We start from the raw sequence: 18,857 nt of genomic DNA, 5'->3' as shown, positions 1-18,857 counted from the left end.
CTGTACCAAAAGCAAGATGGCAAATTGAGAGTAATAGCCTATGGTTCACAAACATTGACAGATGCAGAAAATAACTATCACCTACACAGCGGGAAATTGGAATTCCTTGCTTTGAAGTAGGTGATTACTGAAAAATTAAGCATTTCCTATACTATGCCCCAGCATTCACAGGTTACAGTGACAACAGGTCTCTTGTTTATGTTCTGTCTTCAGCAAGTCTGAAGGCAGCCAGATATAGATGGGTTGCTGAACTGGCAGATTTCTACTTCACCATCCATTATCGCCCAGGAAAAGAAAATGTTGATGTTGATTCTTTGTCCCAAACGCCAGTAGCCATGGAAATAATTATGTGTGCATGTACAGAAGAAATCTCGTCTGATTCAGTGGGAGCCACAGTCCTGGACATTGAAGTGCAGCAAAGTGCAGATATATCCTGGCCCATGGCAGTATCTGTACTATTAGACACAGTAAATGTCAACTTGGTGAACACGTCAGTTCCACCACTGTCCAGGAGAGAGATCTTGCAAGCACAGGAAAAGGATGGAGACAAGGATGCAAATCTTGAAATCACTAACTGAAAGACAAAAAGAAACTTGGAAAGAGACATTGAATAAAATAGTCTATGCTTACAACTGTACAAGGTTGGAAGTAACAAGATTCTCTCTGTTCTACCTTCTCTCAGTAGATCACTGAGGTTGCCCATAGATACATTCTTTGGCTTGAACACTGATAAAAGTCCTGCAACCCACAGAGAATATTTGGAAGTATAGGAAAGTGGCATGCAAGAATCTCATCAGATCGCCAAAGAGTATATGCAAAAGGTCTTGGGGAGAAATAAGAGAAATTATGACAGCAGAGTGAGATTTACAGAGCTACAACCTGAGAATTGTGTCCTGGTAAAGAATATGACACCCCGCAGAGGTCTGGGAAAGTTTCGAAACTATTGGGAGGACTGTACCCATATGCTGTATGAAAAATTAGGGAGAATATGCCAATCTATGAAGAAAGATCTGAACAAGGGAAGGGAAGATCCAGAGAAATATGTCACAATCTTCTCATGCCATGTGAACATCTGCCTTTGGGTGCTGAAGCACAAAGAGATAGAAACATAGAAACATAGAAAATAGGTGCAGGAGTAGGCCATTCGGCCCTTCGAGCCTGCACCACCATTTATTATGATCATGGCTGATCATCCAACTCAGAACCCTGCACCAGACTTCCCTCCACACCCCCTGATCCCTGTAGCCACAAGGGCCATATCTAACTCCCTCTTAAATATAGCCAATGAACTGGCCTCAACTGTTTCCTGTGGCAGAGAATTCCACAGATTCACCACTCTCTGTGTGAAGAAGTTTTTCCTAATCTCGGTCCTAAAAGGCTTCCCCTTTATCCTCAGACTGTGACCCCTCATTCTGGACTTCCCCAACATCGGGAACAATCTTCCTGCATCTAGCCTGTCCAATCCCTTTAGGATTTTATACGTTTCAATCAGATCCCCCCTCAATCTTCTAAATTCCAACGAGTACAAGCCTAGTTCATCCAGTCTTTCTTCATATGAAAGTCCTGCCATCCCAGGAATCAATCTGGTGAACCTTCTTTGTACTCCCTCTAGGGCAAGGATGTCTTTCCTCAGATTAGGGGACCAAAACTGCACACAATACTCCAGGTGTGGTCTCACCAAGGCCTTGTACAACTGCAGTAGTACCTCCCTGCTCCTGTACTCGAATCCTCTCGCTATAAATGCCAGCATACCATTCGCCTTTTTCACCGCCTGCTGTACCTGCATGCCCACTTTCAATGACTGGTGTATAATGACACCCAGGTCTCGTTGCACCTCCCCTTTTCCTAATCGGCCACCATTCAGATAATAATCTGTTTTCCTGTTCTTGCCACCAAAGTGGATAACTTCACATTTATCCACATTAAATTGCATCTGCCATAAATTTGCCCACTCACCCAACCCATCCAAGTCACCCTGCATCCTCTTAGCATCATCCTCACAGCTAACACTGCCGCCCAGCTTCGTGTCATCCGCAAACTTGGAGATGCTGCATTTACTTCCCTCATCCAAGTCACTAATATATATTGTAAACAACTGGGGTCCCAGCACTGAGCCTTGCGGTACCCCACTAGTCACTGCCTGCCATTCAGATACCACATCAAGGCAGGGGTGTCTGCTAAGGTTTGTCCACCTAAAGAAAGGGAAGAGAGCGAACTAGCCAGCGACAGTGACAATGAATATTACTACAAAACCAAATATCCCCAATTCACAGTAGCAAGGAGTTTTGAAGTAGAGCCTATACAGCCTGCTGAGCAGCAAATGAGGGTTGAGGATTCACAATACTTTCAGTGGCAAATGCCTAAGAAGGAACAGTTGTTCAGCTTGCCTGCATGCGACCCAGTACCAGTCCCTGTATCTTCATCCGGACCCAGTAACCTGGATGACTTACCTGATTGTCAATCATTAACAATCCCTGTACTTATATCTGAACCAAGCGACCCAAGTGATTTTCCTGCATGTGAACCAATCACAGTTCCTGTATTTATTCCTGCAAATGATGAGCCAGGCAACCAGATGGAGCAAAGACAAGGGAGCTCAAAGTTTCCTCCAAGAGAACGACGACCACCAAAGTTCTCTACTTGTGACAGGGTTGGGATCCCAACTTGTCACAACATACAGCCTGTAGTTCATAGGCCACGTCAGTATCAGGCCTTCGCTTATAATTGTATAACATCAGTGACTTCATGGCTACCTGTGCCTCAGTTCCCACATCAACTACCATTTGCCTACTATCAACCAATGGAATGTTTCATACAAGGAAAAGTAGTAATTGCAAGTCTAACGCAGAAAAGAGATGTCAGGCTTTTAAATCTCTGATGTCGGAATGTTATCAAAAAAATCTTAAACTGGCACTATTATACCCTGCACGCCTAAGAATTTCTCTTTCTGATGGATCTTGTCGTGTCTTCCATTCCACAATCGCTGCTCGAAGTTTTTTGGATGACAACTACCCATCTGATGTGGACACCGCCCTTTAATTAATGTTCTGTGCTTCCAGTATCAGTTTTTTTTTCTGGTGTTTTTAAAAAAAATAATAAACTTTCTATTACTGTACGAAGGAGGTTTTTATAAGCTCAAGGTTTTTTTTTGTGCTTCGTACTGTTGGTATTACTTTACAACTTACCTGAAAATGCCTTTACTAGCGAGTAACTTTACTTTTCATTTTAGTTAATTTCCTTTTTCAACTATTTGATTTCTGCTATTGTCACTGACGATTTGATTTGATGATCAATTTTAATTATATGTTCTTTATTTTTGCTTTGGTATAATTAAGATGGTGATTTGTTTTCCTTTTTGCAGAATCTTTTTTGTTCTTTTTGGGCACACCATGTTCTTATGTTTCTTCTTCCCATAATCCCCTTTTTTTTGGGAGCGATATTTTATCTACTTTTATTTATAATTAACTAATCATATGTATTGGTACTAACTCTTTTCTTTTTTAGGTATTTAAGAAACCACACTATGTAGATTATTGTAGTATAGTATTAACTTTTTTATCGGTTTCCGGGGGGTCTTCTTTATAACATATATCTTCGGAGTTGCCTCCTGTAGAAATGGGGTTAGATTTAGTGTTAGTTAGTTCTTTCTTCAGCCTTTCTTGGCTTAGTTCGGGTTTCTTAGGGAGTTTCTTTTTATCTTATTAATTTTTTTCTATTGGGCTGATTTAGTACTACAAAGATGTCTGCAGTGTTGGGATTTCCAGTTCCTCTCTGATCTTGTATCCCTCTTCCAATATCATGAGTTTACATTGGTTAACCCTTTACACACCAAAGGGTTAATGTTAAATTATGGCTCACATTATTAATTTTGTCTCTTGGAATACAAATGGTTTAAACCATCCAATAAAATGGAAAAAGATTTTCAAGGTATTCCAAAGATTGAATGCCCTTACTAGTTTTGTACAAGAAACTCATGTATGGAAAGAGGATAATCAACGTTTCTTTAAGTTTTGGAAAAATCAAAAATACCACTTAAACTCTCAAGCCAAAGTCAAAGGCGTTTCAATTTTTATAGATCCCTCAATTACATTTATTCATCAAGACATTATTTCAGATCCTAACGGTAGATTCTTGTTAATTACTGGGTTACTTTTTAATAAAAAGTTTGCTATGGTTAATGTTTATGCTCCGAATGTGGATTATCCTGAGTTTTTTAAAGACATATTCACTTCCTTTCCTAACTTAAATGAGTATATGCTGATAATGGTGACTTTAATTTATATTTAAATCCCATGTTGGACAGATCCATAGGTAGTCCGGCTCTACTGAATAAGTCGGTTACTCTTATTAACTCTTTCATGATTGACTCTGGGATTTCAGAAATTTGGAGATTGCTACACCCAAAGGACAAAGAATTCTCATTCTTTTCACACGTTTATCATTCTTATTCTCGAATTGATTATTTTTTATTGACTCTCGATTAATCCCATCTGTAATTGATTGTAATTATGACATTATCGCTATTTCAGATCATGCTCCAATGAAACTTTCTATTAGGTTAGTGCATACTTCTTCTACTAATAGACACTGGTGATTTAACCCTATTTTGCTTCAAGACTTAGATTTTGTTAAGTTTATGAAGGGACAGATTGATTTCTTTTTTTCAACTAATACTACAGAAGAAGTTTCCATTGGAACAATATGGGATGCTTTTAAATCTTATATCTGTGGTCAGATTATTTCCTATTCGGTTGGTTTGAAAAAACGTACTGTAACAAAAGAACCAGTTATCAGAAGGTTGATGCTGATAAGAGGACAATGGGGGAACATGCAAGGTGCTAATAAGAGAGAGACAAGAGAGATTACCGAAAGGAGACACGGTTCCGAGTATTGTCAGAGACCGGTGGCTTTGAACCCTGAACTGTTTGAAGTTTGATGGACAGGTGATACCCCAGCAGGGGGATAAAAAGGGACAGGTTCGCTAAGACAACAGATACACGACACCACGAGGTAATGAGACCCTGGAAGTGTGTGCCCCCCCCCCCACAAGTTGGTAGGAGTTTTTGGAGGTCTGGTCGTGGGACCAGCCATAGACGCACAGGGTGGAAAGGTACGGTCGGGCGGGAACCTGGTGTGTGTGTCCACCCTTGCCTGGGTGCCGGGTCACCGCAGAAGGACGATCGTATCTGGAACGGAGGGGTCACAGTCGGTGACCTCAGAAGTCATTATAAAGAGCTCGCCCGAAAGCTAACTGTGAGGAATATCGAAGGTCTATTTGGAATCCGATTTGCAAATTCATTCGTTTTCTCTCTCTCTCCTCCCCGCCCAACAGCACAACAGCGATTACTGCAAACTGAACTGAACTAAGTTGAACTGAACTTTGCGTCACTTGAAACTGATCATTTACCCCTAGACTGCGATAGAGCTTGATTGATCCTATTATCCTAGTTGTGTGTTTTATTATTGCTAAACTGTTGCATTTATATCCTTTTGATTAGAGTACTGTGTTGCTTATGTCTTTAATAAAACTTCCTTAGTTCCAGTAATCCAGACTCCAACTAAGTGGTCCATTTCTGCTGGTTTGGCAGCGCAGTTACAGGGTACGTAACAGTACTAAGAATGAAATACTCTTGTTGGTTGATAAAATTAAAGAAATTGATCAAAAATACACTATTGCTCCTAATAAGGAGCTGTATAAACAGAGAGTTGAACTTCAAATGGAACATAGCTTACTATGAACGTCCTCGATTGAAAATCAATTAATGAGAACTAAAAGTGATTTTTATATTCATAGTGATAAATCGGGTAAATTATTAGCTAATCAATTCAAATTTGCCTCGGTTAAACGTCAAATTACTAAGATTCTTAAATATGATGATACTTTGACTGTTGATCATGACGAGATAAACAAAACCTTTCAAGAATATTATACTTCTTTATATCAGTCTGATTTTCCTCATGATTTTAATATCATGTATGATTTTAAGTAAATTGAATTTTCCAAAATTATCAACCGAGGACTGCTTATCATTAGAAACTCCTGTTACAGAGGAAGAAATAACAGTTGCAATCTCATCAATGAATTCTGGTAAAGCACCTGGTCTGGATGGTTTTATACTGGAATTTTTAAAATCTTTTTCCTCTATTCTCTCTCCTTGGTTGTCTAGAATATTCAAAGAAGCAATCAGTTTAGGTAAATTACCACAATCGTTTTATGAAGCTTCTATTTCCTTAATTCTTAAAAAGAATAAAGATCCTACTGATTGTGCATCATATAGTCTGATATCTCTTTTGAATGTAGATTCAAAAATTTTTTCAAAAATTTTAGCAACTAGGTTAGAGAAGGTATTACCTCAAATTATATCTATGGACCAAACAGGATTTATTAAAAACCGTTATTCATCTTATAACATTAGGAGGCTAATGAATATTGTTTATACCCCCTCATTTAAGACTCTGGAATGTATTATCTCATTAGATGCTGAGAAAGCCTTTGACAGAGTTGAATAGCCTTATTTATTTATTGTGTTCGAGAAATTTAATTTTAGTTCAACATTTATATCTTGGATTAAATTGTTATATCATACCCCTGTAGTTTCCGTTTGCACTAATAATCAAAGAACTCCCTTTTTTCGTCTATCTCGTGGTACTAGGCAAGGGTACCCTCTTAGTCCTTTACAATTTAACATTGCTCTTGAACCTTTAGCTATTGCTATCCGTGACTCGCCCAACATTTTTGGTAATATCCGTGGAAATGAAATACATAAATTATCAATATATGCAGATGATTTGTTATTATTTATCTCTAATCCGGAGAAGTCGGTTCCAGCTATTCTAGCTTTGTTGGCTCAATTTAGTAATTTTTCTGGTTACAAATTAAACCTTAATAAGAGTGAATTATTTCCCCTAAATAAGCAGGTTCCTATTTATGGATGTTTACCATTTAAATTGGTGACTGACTCTTTTATATATTTAGGGTTTACAATTACAAAAAAGTATAAAGTTTTATTTAAAGCTGATTTTTTACCTCTAATTGATCAGATTAAACTTTTGTTTACTAAATGGTCACCAATATCTTTATCTTTGATCGGTTGGATCAATGCTTTTAAGATGATTATTTTGCCTAAATTTCTATACGTATTTCAATCGGTTCCAATTTTTAACCCAGAATCTTTTTTTGACAATGTTGACTCAAAAATTTCTTCATATATATGGCAGAACAAAAATCCTAAGCTAGGTAAAAGGTATTTACAAACATCTAAAAAAGAGGGGGTGGGGGGGGGGCGGCTAGCCCTCCCGAATTTTAGATTTTATTATTAGGCGATTAATATTCGGTGCTTAAAATTTTGGTTACAAGACTTGGACGCAATTTCAAGTCCACATTGGGTAAATCTTGAATGTAATTCATTACAAGGGTTTTCTTTGGGTTCGGTTTTAGGGACTTCACTTCTTTTCACTTTTTCTAAACTGTATAAACAAATGAGTAATCCAATAGTTAAGCATACTTTACGAATATGGTTTCAATTTCGAAATTTTTTTGGGTTGAATCAATTTACTTTAGCAAGTCCTATTATATCTAATTGCTTTTTTCAACCTTCCACTATGGATCAAGCTTACTCTGATTGGAAAATCAAAGGTATAATATGATTTCGTGATTTATTTTTTGGATAATTGTTTTATGTCCTTTGATCAATTATCCAATAAATATAATTTACCCAGATCTCACTTTTTTAGATATCTACAGGTTAGAAACTTTTTAATTACTGTTTCTCCTAATTTTCCACACTCATATCCAAAGGATATTTTGGAAAAAATTTTAGATTTAAATCTTTCTCAGAAAGGTGTTGTAGCAATTATTTCTAATATAATTATGAATTTATGCCCTGATGTATCTAATCAAATTAAAACTGATTGGGAAAGAGAACTTAAGATTATTATACCGATTGAAAAATGGGAAAAAAATTCTTCAATTAATTAATTCATCCTCTATATGTGCTAAACATGCATTGATACAGTTTAAAATAGTGCACAGGGCTCATATGTCCAAAGATAAACTATCTCATTATTACTCTTATATAAATCCTATACGTGATAGATGTCATTCCGAAATAGCTTCTTTAACTCACATGTTTTGGTCATGTCCTTTGTTGGAAAATATATTGGGAAGACATTTTTGATATTATTTCAATGGATTTGAATATAGACTTTCAACCTTACCCAATTACTGCTATTTTTGGGCTACCATAGTCATAGTCATACTTTATTGATCCCGGGGGAAATTGGTTTTCATTACAGTTGCACCATAAATAATAAATAGTAATAGAAACATAAATAGTTAAATAGTAATATGTAAATTATGCCAGTAAATTATGAAGTAAGTCCAGGACCAGCCTATTGGCTCAGGGTGTCTGACCCTCCAAGGGAGGAGTTGAAAAGTTTGATGGTCACAGGCAGGAATGACTTCCTATTACGCTCTGTGTTGCATCTCGGTGGAATGAGTCTCTGGCTGAATGTACTCCTGTGCCCACCCAGTACATTATGTAGTGGATGGGAGACATTGACCAAGATGGCATGCAACTTAGACAGCCTCTGCTTTTCAGATACCACCGTGAGAGAGTCCAGTTCCATCCCCACAACATCACTGGCCTTACGAATGAGTTTGCTGATTCTGTTGGTGTCTGCCACCCTCAGCCTGCTGCCCCAGCACACAACAGCAAACATGATAGCACTGGCCACCACAGACTTGTAGAACATCCTCAGCATCGTCCGACAGATGTTAAAGGACCTCAGTCTCCTCAGGAAATAGAGACGGCTCTGACCCTTCTTGTAGACAGCCTCAGTGTTCTTTGACCAGTCCGGTTTATTGTCAATTTGTATCCCCAGGTATTTGTAATCCTCCACCATGTCCACACTGATCCCCTGGATGGAAACAGGGGTCACCGGTGCCTTAGCTCTCCTCAGGTCTACCACCAGCTCCTTAACCTTTTTTCACATTAAGCTGCAGATAATTCTGCTCACACCATGTGACAAAGTTTCCTACCGTAGCCCTGTACTCAGCCTCATCTCTCTTGCTGATGCATCCAACTATGGCAGAGCCATCTGAAAACTTCTGAAGATGACAAGACTCTGTGCAGTAGTTGAAGTCCGAGGTGTAAATGGTGAAGAGAAAGGGAGACAAAACAGTCCCCTGTGGAGCCCCAGTGCTGCTGATCACTCTGACGGACACACAGTGTTGCAAGCACACGTACTGTGGTCTGCCAGTCAGGTAGTCAAGAATCGATGATACCAGGGAAGCATCCACCTGCATCGCTGTCAGCTTCTCCCCCAGCAGAGCAGAGTGGATGGTGTTGAACGCACTGGAGAAGTCAAAAAACATGACCCTCACAGTGCTTGCTGGCTTGTCCAGGTGGGCGTAGACACGGTTCAGCAGGTAGACAATGGCATTCTCTACTCCTAGTCAGGGCTGGTAGGTGAACTGGAGGGGATCTAAGTGTGGCCTGACCATAGGCCGGAGCAGCTCCAGAACAAGTCTCTCCAGAGTCTTCATGATGTGGGAGGTCAATGCCACCGGTCTGTACTCATTGAGGCCACTAGGGCGTGGTGTCTTCAGCACAGGGACGAGGCAGGACATCTTCCGCAGTACAGGGACCCTCCGGAGCCTCAGCCTCAGGTTGAGTACATGGCGAAGTACTCCACATAGCTGAGGGGCACAGGCTTTGAGCACCCTGGTACTGACACCATCCGGTCCTGCAGCCTTGCTTGGGTTGAGACGTTTCAGCTGTCTTCTCACCTGTTCAGCCGTGAAGCCCACCGTGGTGGTTTCGTGTGGGGGAGGGGTATAGTCATGAGAGCAGGGTGGGGGACTGTGAGGAGGGTTAGGAGGGGAGAGTGGAATATGTGTTGGTTGGGGGCCGACAACAGATGGCTCATGTGGGGGATGGGCAGGGGCCACAATGTCAAATCTGTTAAAGAACAGGTTAAGTTCATTGGCCCTGTCCACACTGCCTTCAGCTCCTCTGTTGCTAGTTTGCCAGAACCCAATGATTGTCCTCATCCCCCTCCAGACCTCTCTCATGTTGTTCTGCTGGAGTTTCCACTCAAGCTTCCTCCTGTACCTGTCTTTAGCCTCCTCGATCCTGGCCTTCAGGTCCCTCTGTATTGCCCTCAGCTCCTCCCTATTTCCGTCTCTTAACGCCCTCTTTTTAGCGTTCGGGATGTCCTTAATGTCCTTTGTCACCCATGGCTTGTTGTTTGAATAACAAAGGACAGTTCTTGTCGGAACATTACAGACCACACAGAAGTTGATGTAATCAGTGATGCACTCTGTGAGCCTATCAATATCCTCTCCATGTGGCTCACAGAGTGCCTGCCAGTCTGTCACCTCAAAACAACCCTGGAGCACCTCATAAGCCTCCTCCGACCATTTTCTCACTGTCCTCGAGGTTACAGATTTACTCTTCACCAGAAGCACGTAGCAGGGTTTTAGATGCACCAGGTTGTGATCTGACCTTCCCAATGGGGGGAGGGGAGAGGAGCTGTATGCATCCTTAACGTTAGCGTACATCAAATCCAGAGTCCTCTCCCCTCTGGTTGTACAGCTCACATACTGCGTGAAGTTGGGCAGTGTTCTAGCCATGGTAACCTGGTTGAAGTCACCCCGATGGTAATGAGGGCACTCGGGTGCTGGGTTTGTAATCTGGCTATGACAGTGTAAATGATGTTACACGCCGACGTCGGGTTGGCAGAGAGAGGGATGTACACAACAACCACAATGCGAGATTTCCCTTGGCAAATAATATGACCCGAGTCCAACAGCATGAAGTTCAATATCCGGGCTACAGACATGTTCCTTGATCGTAATATGCCCAGGATTGCACCATCTGTTATTTACCAGAATCGCCAGACCAATGATAGAATTAAATTATATAACCTCTTCAGCTCGTCGATGATTGCGTTTCTTACTTAATGGCTAGAAGATCCATTTTGCTGAATTGGAAAGAGATTAACACCCCTACTATATTTCACTGGTTCTCACAAACTCTGTTGTGTTTAAATTTGGAAAAAATTAGAAGTGTTATTTATGACCCTTCCATTAAATTCAAGAAGACTTGGAGGCCATTTATTCAGCATTTTCATAGGATGTAATTTGACCATTTCCAAACATATTTTACTTCTCTGTAATGTTGGTTGAGATGAATGGAGTCGTCGACACTGAGGTTTTCTTTTCTCCCATTTTTTATGATGTTAAAACAGCCCAGGTCTTTTTTTAGTTTAGTTGATTAATTCTGTTTAGATTAGTTTTTTTTTGGGGGGGAGTGTTATTATTTTTTTTCTTTTTTCATGATTTTTGTCTAGTTATTTCATCTTTGTTCTGTATTATCCATTGGTATCCTTTATGATTGGGAGTTTTGTCAATTAATTTTTTAGTTTTATAATTACTCATGTTAATTATAACAATGTATTCACAATAACTTTGTATTACTACTTTGTCATGTTTATATTTTGTGAAACTAATAAAAGATTGAAAAAGAAAGCTGTCAGGGTGACAACTACTTTTGAGGGGGAGTGTGTGACAAGGTTGAAATCTTTGCGATTTAGTTATAAATAATTGTTTAAGTAACTTTCAAAAAGAGTTTAAAAATTTATTTAATGTGAATATTGTTTCATGTTGTTGGAAATAAAGGACATTCCTTTAAAAACATGCAAATGTTTTTAGTTGAAAGTTCTGAGAGTCTGTGTGCAAGATATTCTTTTATAGTATTGAGCACTGAATCTGCAATTGACTTGTAAGGGTTTGCATTTAATCTTCAGCACACGATTGATTGCTCATGTCTGCCAGAATGCCTGTGAGGGTGGGGTAGGATCTGTTGTACTCATTCACCAGAATCACTGATGCAGTTCATTTGTCTCCCCTTTTCAGAAAGGGAAAGAAATACAGAAAATAATTGGAATTTTAAGCTAATTGATAAATTCATGCTCTCAGAGAAAGGTTAAGTTTCCCCCCCCCCCAACTGATTTTTTGTATAATTCTTTGAGCTACATGCGTGTTTGAAACTGTGGAAAGAAAGGCTGTGTTCACCCACGTGGCGTGTATGATTGAAGCGCTAAAATTGTCTGGAGACAGTGTCATAAGCACACAGTGCAACTGTTTGGATGCACAGTATTGCTGATAACAGAAGATGATAGTTTATTGGACTATTTTAATATTTTGTATTATATTTTTGATAATTTAGAATTAAAGTGGGTTGTTCTCATGGAATAACAGAAATGATAGTTGAACCAAAAGGCCTGAATGTTAAATGAGTAATCGTATAAACAGGAAAAGGATACAACTTAATTTGATACACATCTCAAATGAATGTTTCATTTGTCTCCCCTTTTCTGGTGTATGACAGAAGCAGGAATTCTGAAGAAGGACTTAAGACAGATTGGGAGAATCTCAAAGAAGTGGCAGATGGCTTTCAGTGCAGGGAAGTGTATGGTCATACACTTTGGTAGAAAACAAAAAGGTGTAACCTATTTTCTAAACGAGGAAATTTTAAAAATCAGAGGTGCAAAGGGACTTGGGAGTCCTTGTGCAGGATTCCCTAAAGGTTAACTTGCAGGTTGAGTCACTGATAAGGAAGGCAAATGCAACATTAGCATTTATTTCAGGAGGACTAGAATATAAGAGAAAGGATGTAATGCTGAGGTTTTAATTAGACATTAGTCAGGCAGCACTTGAAGTATTGTGAGCAGTCTTGGGCCCTTATCTAAGAAAAGTTTTGGCAGTAGAGAAGGTCCAGAGGAGGTTCATGGGAATGAAAGGGTTAATGTATGAGAAGTATATGATATCTCTGAACCTGAATTCACTGGTGTTTATAATAATTGGGGGGGGGAATCTTATTAAAAACTACTGAATAGCCAAGATGGGGTGGTTGAGGAGAACGTATTTCCTATCGTGAGTGAGTCTAGGACCAAGTGGCACAACCTCAGAATAGAAGGACGTCCATTTAGAACGGAGGTGAGGATGAATTTCTTTTAGCCTGAGGGTGGTGAATCTGTGGAATTCATTGCCACAGACAACTGTGAAGGCCAAGTCATTGGATATTTTAAAGTGGAGGTTGATAGTTTTTGTATTAGTCAGGATGTCAACAGCTTTGGGGAGAATGCAGGGAAATGGGGTTGAGAAGGATAATAAATGGAATGGCAGAGCAGACTTAGTGGGCTGAATTGCCTAATACTGATCCTGTCTTGTGGCTTTAAGAAAAAGGGGGGTGTAGCAAGATGTTGACGTCTTTGTGGACAAATTGATGACAGTAATGATGCAGTGGCAACAGACAATTAAAAAGAAAAATAGTATGCTGATCTTCATAGTGAAATGAATGGAGTATGGGGTGGAAATGCTGTAATTGTGCAGAGGTTTCGTAGGAACATATCTTGTATATATGTCTATTGTTTTGGTCTCCATTCATGGGAAATGAAGAGGGCTAAGTTACAAATATTACATCACGTGCCGCTGACAATAAACCTGATTCTGATTGAGACTATCGGACTTAATATTAGCTAGAGTTTATAAGAAAGGACCTCATTAAAATGTAGTGCAAGAACAATATTTCTCACAATGAACAGTGCCAGAAACAGGGACACAGGCTAGTCCACATAGAAATGAAGAAAATATTTTTCATTCAGAGAATGGTGAACTCATGGAATTCTCAAACAGAATCAGTAACCAGGGAAATATGATTGAACATTATTGTTTTATTTCTCCCACAACTATCCTATTACCTTTTTACCAACATCTTTTCAATCATAATGTCCCTGCTGCCTTCAACTATTTCTACTTTTTTAAAAAATCCTACTTATCTTAAATCTTTACCTATCTCTGTTTTCCCAGTTCTGATGAAGGATTACTGTTCTGAATCAATAACTTTCTTGATCTATCCTTTTGAATATTTCCACCATTTCTTTTTGCTACTTTACCTTTTATTGGATCTGTTGTTTTAAAAAAAGCACCCTAAACATATTCCTAACTATAAACCTTCACAGGCATCAGAATCTATTGATTCAGCTCCTCTCTCTTTGCTATAACAGGCAAACCAATACTAGCAAAGGGAGTAAGTATTACCCTTGGCAGCAACGCCTGCATTCCATAAATTAATAAAAGGCCTTTGAAGTGTACAAATTCAGCAAATACTTCTTGTCTGAATCTTGTCAGTATAAAATGGTAAATACTTTGTAGGTGTTATCAGCTTAAGTTGCAACCTCTGATAATCCACATTAACGATCCATTGCTCCAGTTATTACAAATGATTTAAATTATTTTTTTCTCTCTTGTATTCCATATTGCAGATTATATTAACTCAGGGCACTATCAGCAAATCTGAAACTAAACTATTTGTGTGCTCCCTTCCCAAATGGCAAATAAAAGTGAGTCAAAGAGTTATCCCTGCAAGATGTCTCCCGCCATACGTATCATTGTGTTAAAAAGAATTATTCTTTCATGCTTCTGACCTTAACTCTTTTCACTTAGTCCATTCGCTACTGCAGTATCTTTGCCACAAATATTTTTACTTGCCACATTAACATTTTAAGTGCTCAGGGAAACCTTGTAAATGTGCCTTTCATCTTATTCTTTCCTCTTAAGTTTTTTGATTGGATTCATTTTTTTCTTATCATGTAGACCTTGTTTGGCCCAACAAGTCCCTGCCAGCGCTCAAGTAATCCCATTATTCAAAATCTCTCCATTTATTTCTCTGTAATCTATCCTCTCACAAACCAGTCAACTGCACCAACATTCTCCTGCCATCCACCTACGCCACAGGTAATTTACAGTAATTAATTACTCTCTTAAAACTCATTTATTTAGATTGAGAATGGAAACTAAAGAAGCTGAGGAAACCCATATGATGGTAGGAACATGCTTAGTCCACATGGGTAGCACTGGGGATTGGGATTGGTTGTGCTCTGAGGACCAGCACTGCTCTTGTTGCCTAATAGCAATTTGCCATTTAGTGATTTAAACACAAAACCTAGAAAAACACAAATTTCTCCATTCACTTTGTCCTCTGGAATAAGCCATTACAGAGGGAGAAGAATCCAGAGGACTTTTTCATGGTGAGTGGAGAAAAGATTAGGAGAGAGGTCAGATGTAGATTTTTTGCACAGGGAGTGATAGATACCTGGAATGCACTGCCAGCGGTAGTGGTAGAAGCTAATACAAGAGAAACATTCAACAAACTCCTGGGCAGCCACATGGATGTATGAAAAAATGAAGGGTTATAGGCTTTTGGGAGGGAAGAACTTGATTGATGATGAAGCTGTTTTGTATGGATCTGCATAACATTATACTATGCTGTTTAAAATTTGTAGAATTAAATTGGTTATTTATGACTGAAGATCAGTTGGCTTAAAATTTTGGTGGAGTTGCTACGTTCATTTTCAAAGAATTGACATGCATAATGATCACAGTTTTATGAATAATTAAGCCAATAATACTTGTAATTTACTTAAAAATCCCTTCCAAATCACTTGGTCAGAATCCTAGAATTCCTCTTCCATGAAAACTGCTGTGATTCCAGCAGAAGATCCACCTTGAAATAATTAAGGATTAATATTAAAAAAAGCTTTACAGCATTGCCCTCATTCTAAGGATAAATGAAGAAATTATTCAGTGTATATCAATCTGTACTATAATCATTTATATAGTGGAAGACTATTTGAAATGGGAACACTGCCTGCTTTATATGAGAAAGTAATAAATAAGGTTATATTCTAAATAATTTATTAGCTTATTAGTGCTCAATTTGTGAACTTTCAATAAAAAAAAACTCCAGTCTGATAGGCAGCAAGTCAGAACATCAGGAATGCAATGGTTTAACCCTCTGAACTCTAATAACCAGACCACTGACCATGTTGGATCACCAGGTCAACCATACTTGCTCAACATTTAGAATTTAGTGGAAAAAAAGTTTTTGAAAGAGTAAAGCAAAATAAATTTGTTTCTTACCAATTTTGGCTTTACAAGTTTTGTTATCTGGTTGCATCAAATAACCTTCCACACAACCACACGTGTAGGACCCATTTCTATTCATGCAAGTTTGACTGCATGTTCCGTATACGCTGCATTCATCAAAATCTGTCAGAGTCAAATAAGAAGTTAAGTCAATGTACAGTGTATAAATGCAGCACATCATAAAAACTGTTATGCAGTCATAAATTAGTTACGTACTGTGCCAGAATCTGAGTCAGAATCCAGGAGCACTCCAACATCTTTGTTGAATTGATACATTTTTTTAAATTAAGTGCAATCGTGAACAATAGCCAGATCAGAAATGCTGTTCAAGTCAACCAGTTCTCAAAGAGAACTCTGACAGGCCGATCAGATGGTTCACTACTTCTCAGCGATAGAACACAAAAACAGGCACAAGAGGCGCTAGCCCCCGTACACCAGAAACACACCTGAGCGGTGCGGCGCTACATAAAAGAAGAAACACAAACGGGGGAGAAAACACTGCTATTCTGAAACCAGGAAGTCAGCGTTTTATCAAGGCAAACATGATTTTCCTGGGCTCTGAACCTCAGATCAATGGTTCAAAAAATGAGGATTACCAAATTAAAGAGGTCATAATCAAATAGATTAAAGGCTAATTAGAATTCTGTGTCATTCAAATGATCGAAATCTGTCACTGGGTTCTAGTACATCAAACTTTTCTGTTGTGGAAATTATGCTTTCTTTACTTTTTGAATGTGTTTTTAAGCGAGAATGGGAAAATCTAAAACCTCAAATGAAATGCAATGTTGCTTCATGCAATCAGAGAATATTAAAAAAGGAGCTGCATTCTGGAATTATTCTTTTTTAAATGATGGAATTGCTTAGCAGCTTATGCAGCCTTCTTAAACAGAGCTAACATCTCAGGTTGATAACTGTCCACCTGTACAATGAAACATAATGATATGTGTGATGGGTTTGAGTGCACATCACAACCTTATTCCTTGTTCCAAATATCATGGTTTAGATAGTAGTTGTTTGACATTTGATAGCTTGCATTTTAAAGACATTGTATTTTAATGTCATACACAAATAAAAAAACAGTAATTGTTAATAAAATTTAAGCTTGTGATCCCAAGATTTCCAGCAGTTGAGTTCTTTTCCACCTGGAACGTAATGGTTTCCAGGGTAAACATAGCATTTGTAACTTGCTTAATGCAATATTGTACAGCATACCAGAAGGCTTTGCTACTTGTGGTAATGTGAAAGGACTTTGGACTTTTAACATCTTCATAACTGCAGCTATTGTATGAATAATTGAGCTCTAATATCAGATCTTAGAAGATTCAGTTGCTGCCTCCCCAGTAAATTCAAAAGATCAAATTCAAGTCCAATTTAAAAACATCCTTGGGTATTGTTGGTTCGTCCTGGAGCTACAAGAGCTGGAATATCATTTAAAATTTAATTTGTTCAGGATAACTCATGTATTAAGATTCTGACGCTCCAGTGGATGACTTGAATATGGCTGCTAATGCTATGTGATTAGGATTGCGAGAGGAATGCGATTAGTTTATTTTTGAATGCACACGATAAATGCAGTTGCAGATCTGACCAAAACCTAAAGCAATTATCTCTTCTATGGAAGATTATGGCCAAGAAGCCCCAAATGTGTATGCAAGACTAAATATGTCGTGTGGAGAATTGATGGGCTGAAGAAGTTCCTGTAAATACCTCTGCCTGAAGGGATTCCTCTAAGCAGTCCAGGATCATGTCATATGAATGGACTGTATATGGCTAATTATTTTCAGTAGGACCTCCCTGATTAAGAAATTTACACGGAGGTTATATTATCATAATTTAGTATTAAACAGGGCTTTCAGAAATATGAAATGGCAAATGTGCATTGTGCAGCCATTCATGTGGTGAACTCTTGACTAAATTTAAAAAATCTTTTCTGCAATCTTCAGAATCCCCACAAAATGCAGTCAGATATGTTTGTCTTCCTGTGCCAAAAGACCAACTAAATTAAACTTTCTCCAAGGATACATTTTGATCTTTCAATACCCATAGTGATGATTTGGTAGTAGTTCTTTGTTTTGATATAATACAATAAGAATGGGAGTTACTTTTGCACTGGATTTCAACTCTAGGCAGCCACAATGAAAATATCTTGGGAAAGCTTACTGTAAGATACAAACTACATCAATCTATTTCTGGTTAAATGTGACTTTAATTAAACAATACCTCAAAATAATTAGCAATTCTTAAAATGGTGAACTAACCTTCACAGCCTTTCCCATCTTGTGCCACTTTGTAACCATCACTGCAGTAGCAAGTTGAACCATTCCTTGTGACCGCACACTGATACTGACAATGGGCCCCGTCACAAGAGGATGCAAATTCTGAAAGGAAACATATAAATTGTTTTAGAACATACTTTTGAACACTACTTAACATCAGCACATCAGTACAGTACTGCCCTTGATGCAAAAACAAATGGTTCCAAGATGGAAAGAATGAATATATTTTGGGCATGATATTTGATTCCATTAACACGAGAAAAGAAAATGCAGTACAGATCAAATTGTTGAAGTGGGAGGAAGTGAGGGGTAGAAAATATAAAGCTTTAAGGAGGAAAATAAAGGAGCATTTTTTTTCTGTCTGCATCTCTGTGTGGAATATTATGCTGATGAATTTTGTTCTGCAAGCATATCCTCACTAAAATTGTCACTTGGACTAGAAACAATGACACCTTTCCTTTTAAGAAGTGTAATTTAGATTTGAGCACTAGAATGCGGCTTTAAACAGTGCTAATGTTTCCCAATCTTGGATCTTTCACTAACCCATGGAGCAACTTGCTGGCTGGATACTGCAATCATGACTATTA

The 18,857-nt window shown here is 38.5% G+C and overlaps 1 protein-coding gene across 2 annotated transcripts in view; it reads right to left on the bottom strand.

Annotated features, from left to right (window-relative positions):
* Positions 1-18,857, bottom strand: part of LOC134346855 (low-density lipoprotein receptor-related protein 1-like) — a 2,119,020-nt gene that overhangs the window by 1,341,000 nt on the left and 759,163 nt on the right. The window contains exons 1-3 of one of the 2 annotated variants that reach the window (XM_063048629.1): positions 18,814-18,829; positions 18,253-18,372; positions 15,989-16,117 (exon numbers count right to left, since the gene is read on the bottom strand). In XM_063048629.1, coding sequence (XP_062904699.1) covers positions 15,989-16,117; positions 18,253-18,372; positions 18,814-18,817 — 253 coding nt within the window. In that variant the 5' untranslated portion in view covers positions 18,818-18,829. Of the gene's footprint in view, positions 1-15,988; positions 16,118-18,252; positions 18,373-18,813; positions 18,830-18,857 lie in introns of those variants that run through there. The other variant, XM_063048628.1, reaches the window with a different exon arrangement.

The sequence above is a fragment of the Mobula hypostoma genome, chromosome 5 (assembly GCF_963921235.1).
Source record: "Mobula hypostoma chromosome 5, sMobHyp1.1, whole genome shotgun sequence".
In the NCBI taxonomy this organism is placed as follows: Eukaryota; Metazoa; Chordata; class Chondrichthyes; order Myliobatiformes; family Myliobatidae; genus Mobula; species Mobula hypostoma.
Note: the sequence above shows the minus strand (reverse complement) of the source record. Positions and strands in the feature narration are given on the sequence as shown.